Source organism: Pseudophryne corroboree, chromosome 5 (assembly GCF_028390025.1).
Source record: "Pseudophryne corroboree isolate aPseCor3 chromosome 5, aPseCor3.hap2, whole genome shotgun sequence".
Taxonomy (NCBI): domain Eukaryota; kingdom Metazoa; phylum Chordata; class Amphibia; order Anura; family Myobatrachidae; genus Pseudophryne; species Pseudophryne corroboree.
The window spans coordinates 843436043-843448733 of NC_086448.1; the positions used below are offsets into that span (position 1 = coordinate 843436043).

The 12691-nt window shown below is 33.7% G+C and overlaps 1 protein-coding gene and 1 long non-coding RNA gene across 3 annotated transcripts; one reads left to right on the forward strand and one right to left on the reverse strand.

The window, feature by feature from the left end:
• Positions 1 to 506: 506 nt before the first annotated feature.
• Positions 507 to 7813, forward strand: LOC134928672 (serine-rich adhesin for platelets-like). Of its 2 annotated transcripts, XM_063924651.1 has the most exons (6): positions 507 to 970; positions 1689 to 1766; positions 3216 to 3680; positions 3783 to 3971; positions 4134 to 6034; positions 7309 to 7813. In XM_063924651.1, the coding sequence occupies exons 1-5, from the start codon at positions 517 to 519 to the stop codon at positions 6023 to 6025; spliced, it is 3078 nt and encodes a 1025-aa protein (XP_063780721.1). In that variant the 5' UTR covers positions 507 to 516; the 3' UTR covers positions 6026 to 6034; positions 7309 to 7813. The 2 variants fall into 2 exon arrangements, with proteins under 2 accessions (XP_063780721.1, XP_063780720.1); XM_063924650.1 differs by lacking the exon at positions 7309 to 7813 and having other exon boundaries at positions 4134 to 6234.
• On the reverse strand, positions 3664 to 11088 carry LOC134928673 (uncharacterized). Its single transcript, XR_010177975.1, has 6 exons — positions 10957 to 11088; positions 10763 to 10829; positions 9807 to 9886; positions 7289 to 7381; positions 6371 to 6520; positions 3664 to 5843 (listed from the first exon to the last, which is right to left on the reverse strand). It is a non-coding gene; the product is annotated as an uncharacterized LOC134928673 (long non-coding RNA).
• Positions 11089 to 12691: the final 1603 nt, after the last annotated feature.

The window sequence follows — 12691 nt, forward strand, 5'->3', positions numbered from 1 at the left end:
CGCTGCTATGTATAATGTATAATGTAAAATATTTCATAAAAGAAAAAAAATATGAAAAAAAAAAAATCTCAAACACGTTGTGATTCACAATGAAGGCAGGAAAGTGATCGTACCCTTATATTTGGTGTGAGCCGCAGGTGTTGAGAAAGCAGTAGGCTCCAGAGTTTAGAATCACAAATGTTACCCAAAGCATGCAGAGATTGTCCGTCTTGATTATGGAATAAGGCACAGCATGGCAAACCAACGCGTTTCTGGACTATGCTGTCCCTTTTTCAAGGTCTATATCAGGTTTGAATAATTTTAACATTGATGGGGAGAAACAGATGGTTTACTACCATCGATTGATGTTTCAAGGCTAGTGAATTATTTGGCATCTAAGTATCAGTGCATGGCTCCAGATAAATTGAAAACATAATTCTTAATTAATAAATGATTAATAGAAAAAAATTATAGAACATATATATAGAATTATTTAGTAAATCTTTGTCTTTATTTATATTGTATTAGTTTTAAAAAATGGCAGAGGGTGGTAGCAGAAAACGAACCTCACTTACTCAAGATGAAGCTGAAACATCTCACAGTCAGAAGAGTCACAGTGATGCTTCTCATGATGAATATGAATCTCCTGATGAAGGAAGCATCCACAGGGCCCCAAAGTTCACAGATGATGAAACAGACACCCTCATTGACCAAGTTATTCATCATACATGTCAGCTATTTGGTCCCGAAGCTTTTAATGTACACCAGAAATTTAAAAATAATACTTGGGAAGAAATAGCAAAATCTGTGTCTACAGCTCGAGATATACATCGAACTCCTGAAAGCTGCAAAAAGAGACTACGTGACTGTAAGAGGAAGACAAATCATAAAATAAAGTGTAGAAGAAAACTCCAAAAGGTTTGGGAGAAAAAACTAGAAGAGCACTTTAGAATGGTACAAGATGACGAGAGGCCACCCACTGGTTCCCAGGGTAACTATTTTACAAACTATAAATATGTATATAACTATATCTAGATAGATAGATAGATAGATAGATAGATAGATAGATAGATATATTATCGTATTGTCCATGAAAAATATCAATCCACCAGATGTGTGTGTGTCTATATCTATATACACACAAACATAGGTGGAGTATGCCATATCCCAATATCAATCAATAAAAGAAAAAATTTTTACACATAGATTTTAATGGGAGAGTAAGATAGTGAAAAATTTGTTTTATGATGGCAAATGTGAAAATAATTATTTTAATACACAACATTATAAAGAAAATTACATAAATTGACCTTCAGGCTGTTTGTATAATGTGTATATGAAACAAATTAATTGTGTAAATATACACACACTTTGTTTAATGCACAAAGTATGTTAAAAAATTGTATAAAATGACCTTACGGGTTTGTGTATAATGTGTATATTAAACATAAATGCACTCTGTGCTTCAATTTGGACACCATCGCCATGCGATCTCATTATGATATGCAGTTAGTACAAATACTTTCAAATTGTATATCCAAAATAGTACCTGAACCCATCATTTAGGATAAGGTTTACTCAATGTGTGTGTGTGTGTGTGTGTGTGTGTGTGTGTGTGTGTGTGTGTGTGTGTGTGTGTGTGTGTGTGTGTGATATTAAAATGTTTAGTAACTGTAATATTTTTATTTTATTTTTTATATTTGCTAAAGAACTTAAGGTTGCTCAAGAAAAAAATCAAAAGAAAACACATAAGAAAAAGCAGAAGAATTTGGAAGAGCAACAGTCTGGTAAAAAATTTAAAACAAAAGTAAAAACGTTACAACTAAACAGTAAATAATGTTTGCAATATTGTATGATGTTATATCGTGAGTTAGATAATAAATAGTTTATGTAAGATATTTCAAAATATAGTGCATATGAAAACATATACTGTTAATTTCTTTGTTCTATTGAGCCAAAATAAATACTTTGGTCATAATTAAAAATCAATGTAATTTTTTTTTTTAAATACATATATAATTATTAGCTGAAAAAATAGTTCATTGCTAAGTAAATGCTAGTATAATCAAAATAAATTAATTAAATTAAAATCTCTTACTTATGTCTCTCGTTTTATCAACGAGATATACCAAAAGTTAACTGATTACTTTGTAATTGATTATCAATAATTACACTTATAAAGGACATTCTACGAACGCTGCTGCCGCCAATGGTTAAAATTGCAGGCGCAAAGGAGAATTATGCCATTCTTTATCAGCCCAATCCTGCTGCTGATGCTACTCTTCTAAATGCTGTAAATGTGTGGACTACAGGCAACCCTCACTATGTTATATATGTAAGATATCCGAACTTAATTTTTTCATGTAGGAGGTCATTAGGTAGATAAACATTGATTGGGCTACTAAAAGTCAACATTTATTATGTAGACATGGTCATTAGATTGACATGAGAAATAAGTAGACCTGAGTCCAACCTTCTTAATTTAATTAGTTATTTTTCTTCCTATTTAAGGATCAACTTGGACAACAATTGGGAATGGGAACCTGCAAATAATACAGCGGTAGCTGAGCTAGGCACCTTACACAACACATCACTTAACGAGGAATGTGAGAACAAAAACAGAATTAAAAACCCATGTTGAAATTTTTTACTATATAACTAATTACCGACAACCCTTCTCCATACACTTATGTCTTGTCACTATTCATCCACGCAAGGCCGACCAGTAATGATTTTTAACTGTCACCCCCTTACCGGCCACACAGATAAGTGTTAGAGCTTTGTATTAGACTCACATTATTTTTTTACAGATTTTTAGTCAAATATTTCCACAGTGTGTTGTAAATTGCTACCTTCTTTCCTGAGTTAGCGTTGAACCTAAAAACATACACACATGCTATCTAGCATCTTATTCTAATTTTATAAACATGCCCTCCTACTGTAAAATAATATTGTGCTAGCTATAATGTTTTACCCTATGTTGTAGAAATAAATCAAAAATTGGATTATAAGCTATATTATTGAGCCAAAAAGGCTTTTTTCTGTTGTAATAAAATAATAATAATAAATATAATAAAATATTATATGTATTAAAAAATATTACTATAAAAATATAAGTAAATACATTTTTGAGGTATGCTTTACACAGTTTTATAATGCTAGAAATATTGTAATGTCTATAAAATATTATGTATTTATATGTATGCAATGTTAAATATACCTATTATTTATTTCAGGTTCCTTTACAACAATTTCAAGGAAAGTTTCTTTTTCTGAAACAAAAACAGTTATGACAGACAATTTTCCTTCAACTGCGGATGAACCATCAGTGATGCCACATATTTTAACATTGGACAATCCTTCCATGGTGGACGAACCATCAATGCTGCATCATGATGCAACAGCGGACCATGCTACCATGTTGGACCAACCATCAATGCTGCAACATACTTCGACAGTGGATGATACTTCCTTTGTGGCCGAACCATCAATGCTGAAACATTCGGCAAGAGTGGATGATCATTCCACGGTGGACCAAACATCAATGATGCAAGAATATTCTTCTGTGGTTCACAGTTCCACTACGGTAGAGACTTCCACGGTAAATGAAACATCCATGAGGCAAGAACAATCAACAATGGATGATCCTTTCATGGAGGATGAAAATTCAACCATGCTAAACCCTTTAATGTTAGATAAAGGTATTTATTTTAATCAATATAAATAAAATTTACTATCATTGATATTCAATATGGTTAAAAACTATGTTTAAGATGAATGGTATTTATCTATTATGTTTTAAGCCATAGAAAGCAACATGGTGACTGCCACACAGACACAGGATAACATTAATGAGGAGCCTGTATTGCACAGCCAGAAAAGTAATATTGATACAGAAGATACCAACCAGGTGGAATTGAATGCAGAGACTGCACATTCTAGTGTAATTGACCATGGTCTTCAAGACCAATTCCTGGACTCTACAAATCAAGGTAAATTTTTTTAATGTATAAAACATAGATTTTAATGAGATCCACTATCATTAATAGATACTGGTTTTTTTATAACTTGATTTTTTGGTTCTTCTAACTATACTTAATAAATTGTCTGTAAATTGATGTATTAACTGTACCTAGAACTTTTTATACACACAGAATGTGAAGTTAGCAGATCACAAACCATTAGCCAACAGGATTCTTTAAAGGAAGCCATGCAGCTAATTGAGAGGAATAGAAATGAAGAAATGAAAAAAATTGAACATCAAATAAATCAGCTGAATAATAATATACAGATTCTCAACACAACACAAAGACAACAGAATCAAGCACTTGTCACTCTTGCAAATTTTTACGATCATCTTGTTTCATCACAGAATGTGGCAGCAATCAACTACCAACAGATGCAGCACAGTATAAATCAAATGCTAGCATGGCAGTATGAGACTATTACCATCACACGCATGATTTCCACTTTCATGCAACTGTTGACAGAAGAAAGACAAAGAATGTCCAGATCAGATAATCCTTCTTGTATATCCAATGCTACAGCAGGAACCTTTGTATCCAGCTGTACACGTGGAGACTATGTAACAAGCTCTACACACAGAGAGTATGCAACGAGCGCTGCACCTGGAACCTATCTATACACCACTTTACCAGGAGAATCTGTATCCACCCCTGCAGCAGGAACAGATGTATCCACCACTTTACCAGGACCCTATGTATCCACCACTGCAACAGTAACCTATGTATCCACCACTTTACCAGTATACTCTGTATCCACTGCTGCAGCAAGTACCAATGTTTCCACCACTTTAACAGGACCATATGTATCCTACACTTTACCAGGACCCTATGTATCCACCACTGCAGCAGGACCCTATCTATCCACTACTTTAACAGGACCCTATGTATCCTCGACATTATCAGGACCCTATGTATCCATACCTGCAACAGGACCCTGTGTATCCTCCACTTTTGCGGGACCCTATGTATCCATCCCTGCACCAAGACCCTATGTATCCACTACTTTAACAGGACCCTATGTATCCTCGACATTATCAGGACCCTATGTATCCATACGTGAAACAGGACCCTGTGTATCCTCCACTTTTGCAGGACCCTATGCATCCATCCCTGCACCAAGACCCTATGTATCCACCACTGCAACAGAACCCTATGTATGCACGACTGTAACAGGACACTATGTATCCTCAACTTTAGCAGAACCCTATGTATCCATCCCTGCATCAAGACCCTATGTATCCACTACTTTTACAGGACCCTATGTATCCTCAACTTTAGCAAGACCCTATGTATCCACCACTGCAACAGAACCCTCTGTATCCACGACTGTAACAGGACACTATGTATCCTCAATTTTAGCAGAACCCTATGTATCCATCCCTGCATCAAGACCCTATGTATCCACTACTTTTACAGGACCCTATGTATCCTCCACTTTAGCAAGACCCTATGTATCCACCACTGCAACAGAACCCTCTGTATCCACGACTGTAACAGGACACTATGTATCCTCAATTTTAGCAGAACCCTATGTATCCATCCCTGCATCAAGACCCTATGTATCCACTACTTTTACAGGACCCTATGTATCCTCCACTTTAGCAGGACCCTATGTATACAACAACTTACATGGAGACTATGTATCCACTGCTTATAGAGGCCTCAATGTATCCACCACTGCACCAGGGCCCTATTTATTGAAGCCAAAACCAGGACACTCAGAATCCACTACTGGACAAATTGCCTCAGAATCCCCCGCTGACTCAGGACCCTCAGAATCCACCGCTGCACCAGGAAAGTATAAATCCACCGCTGCACCTGTACCCTCTGAATACAGCCCTGAAAACACAAATTTGAGAAGCATAGCTGTAGCATCAGAAGTGCATTCAAGATTGCAATTGGCTTATCGACCTAGCTCAAGCTATGATGAGAATATGGATCTTCGAGTAAGATTAGAGCGTGCAAATATTCAAATTCAACATTGGAAGAGACAGGAAGCTAACGATGAGGATGAAGCTTAAATATTAAAGGTAATGAATAAATGTATATAGATTGCATTATCAGATAACTAAATATGGTGAGACATATGTGCTATGCTTTTTTTGAAAAACGTAACATAAAAAATGTGTTTCCTCAAGATAACAAATGTGCCCTACTCAACGATCATCATCCTGCACTTAAAAAATCCTACATATAACACTAACATTTATTATTTTTAATTAGTTTTAGCCATAGGCTTCTAATTCAAATTGCGAGTTTGAATCACCAAACTCAATAGGAAACTAAGTTAATCCTACATTGATTTTCTATTGTAATTTTGTGTATGGTTTGTAAATTTTTCCAAAAAAAAAAATCATTTGATTTACTTTGGATACAGTCTTAGCAGAGTGTTATAGGCTACAAGTTTAGACATCACAAGAGTGGAGTATAAGCAAAATGCTGGCATGTAGCATACAAATATATTTGTTTTATGTAGAGGACCAGAGCTCTGGAAACACACATGTAGACAAAGTTGCCTGAAATATAAAAGGAAAACAAATAAAAAAAGAGTAAAGACATAAGGAAGAAGAGTGTTAAACAGGATATAATAAACTTTTAAATATATGTAGATATTTTTAAGTTATTTGGACAGAAATCTGTCCCTGAAGAAGGGGATTTTTAACAAAACATGTAGGCAATAAAGGGACACTTTTTGCATCATTGAATACGGCAGTGTGAGTGCAGCCGATTACCTTTCATCTACATAGTCATCTTATGCCAAGCTGACGAGGAGGTCACTGCAGCATATTGTATTTATTGTGTGGAGCACAGTACAAACTGACACTATATATATATATATATATATATATATATATATATATACATACATCAAACATCGGCACCGCAGACTAATAAATTAAACTCAGAAATACGGCATTGCTTTGTCAAAGAAATGCATTCTTTCAGAATGTATTTTATTAGTCAGTAGTGCTTCCATTGAATGGGGATTTTTGGAATATTTTGGGGTTGTTTGGACATGATAATTTTGTCTGTGCCGTGAAACATAATTTATGATGGAACCCATTACTATAGTGCTTGTATATCTTTAACTTAACCATTGTTAATACCAATGATGGAAAAATCTTCGGTGCACTACTGATCTAGAGTCACAATGAGAAATATATATTGTAATATTTTATTATAATTAGGGTTGTTACCTTTAAACCTTGCATTTCTTTTAAAATGAAGACTACAGTTAAAGATAAGGTGGACAAAAGTATGGAAATTAACTTTCAAGAACTTACCTGTTTTACTTCATTTTTAGATATGTCACAAACGGTCTTGCGAGCCAGGGTGAAGGAACTGAAGACAGAGGGATACAGAGTCATCCATGTGTCCTGTTTGAAAAGACAAATCGATAATAGGAATATACTTTCTGAGATACTTCAAGTCGTGCATTCCTGAAAATGTTCTAAATTTATTTTGTTTTGTTTTGTTTTGTTCATGTTGGTGGGGTTCACATACTAATATGTTCAAGATAAAAATAGAGAAAATATATGTACAGACACATATTCCATATTACAGTGATTGTTCATGCATATATATATATATATTATATTCTAATAATATCCCAAAAAAATTAATGCAAGTTTTGTATTGTTAATAATTTGCATTTGCTTAACAATGCATTTATATATTCTAAAAATATATACAAAAGATTGGCGCTCTACAATACACACACTATATGTGGTTGGATTCAGGCGGCTGCTCACCAGTTGTGGGCGGGCTGCCCCAACAATGGATCAAAGTGAGTGTGAAAAAAGAAAGAGTGGGAGCGCAGAATGAATAAAATATATTGTTTTATTTAAAATATTAATATGTCATCCACATAAAAATGCAGTACATGAACTAGCCTAAGAAAAAACAATTGATATTATATAAATGTAAACGAGACTGCCATATCTCCTGAACAAATATGAATAAAAAACCTTTAATAAACCCTAGTTAGGGCTGCATTAATGCTTCATGAAAATCAGCCGTGCGTCCACGAGCTGAAATGATTGTAAAAAGGAGACTGCTAAAAAGGGCCTCTGTTATAAGTCACTGTCCTCCTTATACACAATAGAATCTCATTGGTAGAGAGTGTCCCAGTACTGGACTTGCGGACAACCGTGCTGTAGTATTATGTGTCAAATGGATAGTGATGGTCAAATTCAATTTGTGGTATATCACCTGATGTAGAAGCCTCTCCGTCAAAGGCGCTGTACTGAGCCGGGTTTGCTGGGGCTCTGTGCAGTGAACGTACAGCTGGTCTCGTCACCGGTGTACCATCCAGATGAACACGGTAGTTTAATTCTGCTGAAGGATGCTGTACCAGTCTGGATATGCAACAGTGTAAAAATACTGGAGCAGCAGATTCTCCCTCCGCTGGTGTAAAAATCCGTATTAATTGCGGCTACGGTCCACTCGATGCATGCGGCTCACAGGGTGTCAGGAGAATATAGCAGTCCAAATGTGGTCCTTCAAAGGAGTACCTTTGAAATGAAATAAAATTCATTTCCTTCTGATGAAACGGCCAGCGTTGTGGGACGAGAAACGCGTTAAGGTACTCCTTTGAAGTACCTCATTTGGACTGCTATATTCTCTTAACACCCTGTGACCCGCATGCATCCAGTGGACCGTAGCCGCAATTAATACAGATTTTTCCACCAGCGGACGGAGAATCTGCTGCTCCAGTATTTTTACACTGTTGCATATCCAGACTGGTACAGCATCCTTCAGCAGAATTAAACTACCGTGTTCATCTGGATGGTACACCGGTGACGAGACCAGCTGTACGTTCACTGCACAGAGCCCCAGCAAACCCGGCTCAGTACAGCGCCTTTGACGGAGAGGCTTCTACATCAGGTGATATACCACAAATTGAATTTGACCATCACTATCCATTTGACACATAATACTACAGCACGGTTGTCCGCAAGTCCAGTACTGGGACACTCTCTACCAATGAGATTCTATTGTGTATAAGGAGGACAGTGACTTATAACAGAGGCACTTTTTAGCAGTCTCCTTTTTACAATCATTTCAGCTCGTGGACGCACGGCTGATTTTCATGAAGCATTAATGCAGCCCTAACTAGGGTTTATTAAAGGTTTTTTATTCATATTTGTTCAGGAGATATGGCAGTCTCGTTTACATTTATATAATATCAATTGTTTTTTCTTAGGCTAGTTCATGTACTGCATTTTTATGTGGATGACATATTAATATTTTAAATAAAATAATATATTGGATTCATTCTGCGCTCCCACTATTTATATATTCTAATTGTATTTGCAATAATATTTGAATAGATTACCAATCGGAACATATTTGTGTGTTTAATGTACACATTACACAATTTTGCTTCCAAACTCGCAAAATAGTAAATTTTTAATATTGATATATAAAAAATTGGAATTGTAAATTAAAATTATGAAGGTAAGGATGGGATCAGATTAGCAAATATATATGGTTCTTTGATGGCGTAAACCATCTAGCCAATTGACGCTATCATCATTTCCCATGTTTCCCTCAAAGACATACACGCGTATGTATTTCCCACATATTGCGTCATTTAAGTTTTAGGGTGCTGTAAGTATGAGGAATAATAATAAAAACAATAAGCTAACATAGTATTTTCAATGAATAAAAGTTTTATTTTCTAAAGGGTGAACTTTGAACAGGTTAACATATTATAACTGGTAATAGATTTATAAATAAATCTTGAAAAAAATATATTGTATATGTTTCTATAATAAAGATTAATAAGAATAATATCACCGCATCAGATTATGTTATGTAGGATCAAGATGGTTTTCATATTCTTTGTTGTGGATTCATTGTGGATCAAGTTTCTTTTCCTGTATTGAAAAAATAGTCATACACTGTGTGCACAAACAATGATGATTCAATAAAAAAATTTAAAAAATGAACATTTTTTACGTGTTTTCTATATAATAATATAAAAACAAAAAAAAATTTTTTTGTCATATTTGTTAATCTAAGAGTAATCGTTTTTTATTTTACATTAAGGGAAAAAATCTGTCAACTTTAATACCCAAACATTGAGAGATATTACACTGTTTTATTCGTATTGTATAATTTTCTTATTGTACTATATTTTGGTAAATATACACAGTTTCTGAAGAAGATGTGGAAATACTATTGCCATCCTAATCTGACAGTGTTTATATTAATGATGGATAAAAATTAAGAACATTTTATTTTTGTTATTGTTTCAAATAATTCAATAGGAAAATGTTAAATATATTGCTGTCATAACAATATAGTTAAATATGATATTTTTTCAAATAAATATATTCAGTTGAATAATATTTTATTGTTATGTAATATTAACAATAGAGAGTGGATCCTTACTAGGCATTTCCAAAGTTAGAGATATGGTCCTGTGTAGTAATATATATATTAGTGTATAGGTAAAGCAAATATGTTCATTTTAGATATGTTAATATTTTTAAAGGTACATGATTCCAGGATTCATGTTAGAAGTACAATTTAGTTTAGAATTATAATTAAATAAAAAAAAAAGGAATGAATCTAAAAATGAAGATATGGATATCAGACATTTCAAAGGTCATAACAGTTAACAAGATTATGTAAGAAATAAATTAAAAATATTATTTAATGTATGTAATATGTTTTGTTAAGAGCTGATTAAAGTACGTAAACAGGCTAAATATAAAAATGCTAAAAACTGTTTCAATAGGTATAGTTACCGCAAAACCAAATAATGAGGAGTCCTAATCAGCGGATTGCAGTTGATTGGAAGGGCAAACAAGATAACTAGTTTAGGTGAAAAAAAAATATAATTAACAATGTCAAGATTAAACTATTACATTAGAACAGATGATTAAGGTACATAAATAGAAGACAAATTATCTACATCAAATTGTTTTAAAATGCATATTACCTGGAAAGTAATAAGGAGAAAAAATCTTCTTTGGCTTGCAGATGATGATTGGGAGGTCAGAACAGTAAACTAATTTAAAAAAATTGAGTAAATATATTAGCAATGCAGAAAAGTTAGCAAATGTTTAGAATAGTTGATATGCACTTTGAAATTGTATACAATTTAGAGAGCAATATTAAGGGGGGTACTCATGGAGAGATCCATGGCTAAAATCTAATCAATCTGACTAGATTGATTAGATTTTCTGCACATATCACTCATGTGTAGCCCCCTCTGCGATAGCGATGCGCGGTACGAACATCGCTATCGCTGCTGCTAGATTGAGCCTGCATGCAGACCATTACAGTTACATCAATTTAGAGTTAGTGTCTACTATACTATATTGACATTTGTGTGCTAATAAATTCTTTATAATTTAAAAAAATAATCAAATTTAAGGGAAGGGGGTATTGCTTGTTTGAGAAATGAGGTGTAACAATGTAAGATTGTTATTAACCAATCATAATATTTAGTATGTTACATGCACAAGAAAACATTAAAAATTTAATTAATACCTATCAGTGTTTTGCATTTTTACAGTTTATACATAAATTAGAATTTATCTCATTGTGTTAAAAACAGTTATTTCATAAGGATAAGGCCAGGATAACACAGCATGTGTCTAAATGAGTTATGGAACCACAGCATACAGCATGCCTTTAAACTTTTTTTTTATTATAGTGATGCCAACACTGTGGCAGTGCATGCTGGGTAGTTTAGTTACACAGAAGTTGGTGAGACAAAGGTTGCCTAACCATTACCTAGTCCATGGTTTCCTTCGGCATTTTAAATACACCTCCCAGCAAGCATGGACAACATGTTTAAATATAATAAAAGCAAACCTGTGAGAGTGCATGCTGGGATGTTTATTTCAACAGCAAATGGAGAACCACAGCATGTACACCATGAATTAGGCAAATAAAAAAATCTAACCGTTGCAGTAAAAATAGGATTTCAAAAATGGTGCAACCAAATATATATATATATTTGTTTTGATATAGAAAATATTGTAAATCTGTTTGATAAACAATATAATTGTTTTAATTGAAGAATATTAATAAAATTTATGTTAAAATTAATGAAGGGAAACTTTATCAAAAACATTACATGGGTACAACTGTGCTAAACTGAAATGGGAAACCATTATATTTTAAATCTTTAAAATATAGCTAGAGATTTTTGATTGATGTATATTTTAGAATGGAAAACATAATGTAGAAAATACTTGAATAATAGTTAATTTCTATAATTATAAAAATTCTACTTACCAGTAATGATAGCATCCCAAAATTCAATATGTGAAAAGTGGTTTTTTTTTTATGGTATTTTAAATGATTGAAAGTCAACTAATGAAAAATAAACCATAGAAAATATGAAACTTAACTTTAAAATGAAAAAATAACTATGTTTATAATTAGTTTTAAAGTTACTCCAACTTGAGATGGAAGGCAATGGCATTTAGAAATTCCATCAAATCTATGAAACCAAGTTGGGCAAAACATTTCTGTAGTGCATCTTCTCGAGCAGTATTTTCACGTTTGGTTGGTGTTCGGGCAACATTAAAGGTTACTTTTTCAATGAGCTTGGTGGTCATTTGTTGCTCCTTGTGAAGATAGGAGATAAGTTTGTAGACTCCAAACTTTTTCTCTCCCAGGAGAATATTCCATCTCCTGTGCCATCCTTCCAACTTATTTTG